The 3885-nt window shown below is 36.1% G+C and overlaps 1 protein-coding gene across 1 annotated transcript in view; it reads left to right on the top strand.

The window, feature by feature from the left end:
- Positions 1-324: 324 nt before the first annotated feature.
- ak9 (adenylate kinase 9) overlaps positions 325-3885 on the top strand; it is a 21819-nt gene continuing 18258 nt past the window's right edge. The window contains exons 1-7 of the mRNA XM_014011562.1: positions 325-352; positions 436-532; positions 1681-1793; positions 1960-2118; positions 2687-2806; positions 2992-3066; positions 3194-3295. Of these exons, the coding sequence (XP_013867016.1) occupies positions 484-532; positions 1681-1793; positions 1960-2118; positions 2687-2806; positions 2992-3066; positions 3194-3295 (618 nt within the window). The 5' untranslated portion in view covers positions 325-352; positions 436-483. The remainder of the gene's footprint in view (positions 353-435; positions 533-1680; positions 1794-1959; positions 2119-2686; positions 2807-2991; positions 3067-3193; positions 3296-3885) is intronic.

The following is a 3885-nucleotide window of genomic DNA, read 5'->3' as shown; positions in this document are numbered from 1 at the left end:
CTTTAGTATAAACATAGAAGAAAGACCTCTGGCCGTAACAGTTTTTAAAAGTTGGTAATATCAGTTGTCCTTTTGTAACAGATCTAGTTGAATGACTTTTTTTTTACTTGTTTCTTATGTTTTGCACTAATTCCTCATGTATGTTTTGTGTCAGGGTGTTGGTAAATCTACCTTGGCCAAAAAAATATGCGATTCTTGGAAATGTGTTTTAATTGATGGTAAGTAGTTTTTGGAAACTTTTGTTTTTTTATGTTAATTATGCGCATCAGTTAAATCATTTTGCTGTCAAACGCTTACAGATACTGATCTGCTCAACATGCATGTGAAAAACCGAACTAAGGAAGGCCTGGAGGTGAGTGAAATGTGCTGCATGATTTCAAAGAAACTTTGTTCTGTTGTGTGTTTGAAGTCTTCATGGTAGTACACACTTTTCAGCTCCTGAGCATCTTATCTGAGGGTGGAATTATACCTGAGGATTTAGTGATGAAGCTGATTCTTGCCAGGCTGAACGCACCTGATATTGAGCACTACGGTGAGTAATATACTAAAATTAGACATAACCAGACGTGCAGAAAGCGATCGTTACATTCATTTTGAAGTTTGTTGACAGTAGGWTTAGTAGAATTGATAACCAGAATGAATTAAACAATTGTCTTTACAATAGTAGCAGAGCAAACCTCTTGAGCCCCTGGTACCGGTGGGCAAAACAGCTTTTTCTGTTTTCCATTTCTTTTAACTTCTTTTAACTTCAGATCTGTCAGTTGAACCTGGACTTGTTTGGTATCAAAAGARACCTAAGAATCTTGGCTAAAAGCTCATGGAAACTATTTTTACATTCACCAAACACAGTTTAAACGTCAAGCAGTTGAATCAGAAAGTAAACAAACTGTACAAAATGGCGTCATTGCAAATCTGTAAATACGTTCAAGCAAATCTCTAAAGGAAAACTTTTTGACATTATGTTTTAAAGCAAGTCAAAGCAGATACTTAAATATGTTGTAAAGTGTGTTGAACGTTTTTTTCCCCTTGATTTTGAGTGAATATGATCCAACTGAAGACAAATATCATTTCTCATTATTTTATGTAATATATATGGTGACAAATAAATGTTTGGATAATTTTTCAAAAGAACAAGCATTTAATAACAAGTCTTTAAGGCAGGTAAGAAAAAATAAATAACTTTTGGATGTAAAAACTTAAGATTTCTTAACATTTATTGATGGTGCCATCATGGTCTGTCCTGTGCAGAATGACAAAATGCAAAAATCTTTTTTTTACTAAAACCTCTGTAACTTTGCTCCAATTAATTTTAGCWGCAGGTAATGTCCACAAGTGGATTTATGGTTTCCAAGAGTTGTTAGCCTACTTCATTATGGTTTTAATTGGGTTATRTACTGTCTAATGAAAAACGAATATTCAGGTGAGATTGAAAATAAATATGTTCCATCCCCRATATCTCTAAAAGCACAGCAGCTGTTTTAATATTTACACTTCTGATGAAATCTCCCAAATGTTYRCTTTATTTTGATACCAAGATWATTTAGGTTGAGTTTGTAAATGCTGAGATACACTCATTTACATTTCACCGTGGTATTTTGAGAGAAAAAAACTTCAAGAAAACCCCTTGGGGCTTAAGAGGTTAAAAATATGAATTCTGCCACTTTTGTTTGTTGTATGCAGGTTATGTACTGTGCTGCCTGCCATTCATGTCAGAGGAGTACCTGAAGATCTCTGACCAGATTGAACTGATCAAAAACCTGAAACTATCACCGGATTTCATCATTAATATCAAGGTTTTTCTCATATTCTAATAATAAACACTTGTTGTTGTTGTTTGTTGTTTTAAGTAAGCAATATGCTTTTATTTTATTTTGTTTTTTTATGATTTCAATAGCAGCAAACATTTCTCAGTGAATAAATCATTTATTTTTAAGCTGAACTGTCCCTTTCCCTCACCAGTGTCCAGACCAGGACCTGGTCCAGAGGCTGTCAGGTCTGAGGCAGCACCCAGTCACGGGGCAGCAGCACAGCGAGGAGGAGTGGAAACTTGAAGAAATGTTCAGCAAGGAGAAGATGGACCAGGAGGTGAAAGAGGAGGAGGAGGAGGAGGAGGAGCAGGTACTGAAAAATTTTACAAATTAATAAAATACCTAAAAATTTTCCTGCTTTTTTAAATCAATTTTTTCCTGTACTGTTTTTTCCTGCACTGCTCTGACAAATATGGTCTTAATTTTCTATTCAAGCACTTTATACGTTTATATATGTATATATTTTTTTATAAAATGTAATTTACTTTGACTTTTTCTAATATTTGATATGCAACATATTATTATGATTTAATTATTGGTTTCATATTTATAACAGACAAAATAAAACAGTTTTCCGTGTATTACTTTAGATTTTCTGGAGCATTCAATTARATGTTGCAACATTTTCTTTGCTATTGAAAATATGTGAATTATATTAAACCAATACAATGCAAATGCCAACAAATAAAAACACCACTAGCTTATTTCAAATCACATGTAAGTTCAATGTAAGTGAATGAAAATGAAAGTTTCACCATCCTCATGCCTCTGARTGTTGATTAAGTACAAGTTTTTACAAGTTACACTGTAAATTTTTACATTTTAAATTAGAACACTGCCAAGCAATCTGTCAATTCTTTGTTTTGTTTGTTTTTAAGGCCGAGAAGAAGCATAAAATACATATTACTGACTTCACGATGTGGACACCAGAAAATCTGCCCAGAAACTCCTCTATCAGAATCAACATGTACAAAGAGACCCTGCTGAGACCACTGGAGGCAAGACACCTTTATTAATGTGAAGATTGTGGGCATATTTAAAAAAAAGCTAAAATTTGAATAATGAATTAAGTTAAAAGCTGTTTGATCACACATTTATCAGAATCCCACCACTGAATATTAACACCATGACATAATCAGAGGTGATAATATTAATGAGCTTTGAACAAATGATATTTTTACAGGCCTACATGACAGAGCACAACCCTCTCTACCTGTTAGAGCTCGATGGAAACAACTCACCTGAAGAGCTTCATTCGGTAAAGACAGAAACCAGCTGCTAAGCTTTTACGTGGCGTTTATTAAGCTCCAGACAAGAGTACTTTTTGTTTACCAGCTGATAAATTCTGCGGGCTGATTTTGGTTTCTTGCTCCATTTTCTTGTAGTTTGTGATGAGCCGCCTTGTATCCATGGCGTTGAAGCGYGTCTCTGTTCCAGTCCTCCTCCAACAACCTGCTGATGAAGAACTGCCAGAGAGTATTGACACAGTATGGACAACTTTCTAGTTTACTTCAAAACTGTTACTATTAAAGCAAGAGTACTTCGCTCAACTGGCRGCCTACGGGCCATGTCTGGCCTGCAGGTGACTTCCRTCCGGYCCACCTATTGGTGCAGCTGTGGTGGAGTGGTTAGAGCAGCTGTGGCTACATTGTAGCTTACCATACTCAGTCTGTGAATGATGCATAAAATTTAAAAGCATCTTTGAGGGTTTCGAAAAGCACTATATAAAACTAATGCATTTTTATTATTCAACATATTTTAAATCAATGGTAACTTTAAAAAAAATTACAAGATCAAACTCCACCATTATTGGGCAACATCCCTTCAATGTCTGGCCTCCAAGCTGTTGAGTAACTGTGGCCCCCTGAGCGATTTAGGTGACTAGCCCTGCTTTACAACTTGTGTTGGAAACAGGGGCGGTTCTAGGGGCGGGGCCACAGGAGCATTGGCCCCAGCTGAAATCTGATTGGCCCCCTGAAGTGCCCCTGTCCTGTCAATCATCTGTCCTTTTCCTGGGAGCAATGACGGCAGATGCAGTTCCATGCCCAAACACTAGAGGCGCTAATAATAATAATAA

Source organism: Austrofundulus limnaeus, unplaced genomic scaffold (genome assembly GCF_001266775.1).
Source record: "Austrofundulus limnaeus strain Quisiro unplaced genomic scaffold, Austrofundulus_limnaeus-1.0 Scaffold82, whole genome shotgun sequence".
NCBI lineage: Eukaryota > Metazoa > Chordata > Actinopteri > Cyprinodontiformes > Rivulidae > Austrofundulus > Austrofundulus limnaeus.
This window is presented reverse-complemented; position numbering and strand designations above follow the sequence as displayed.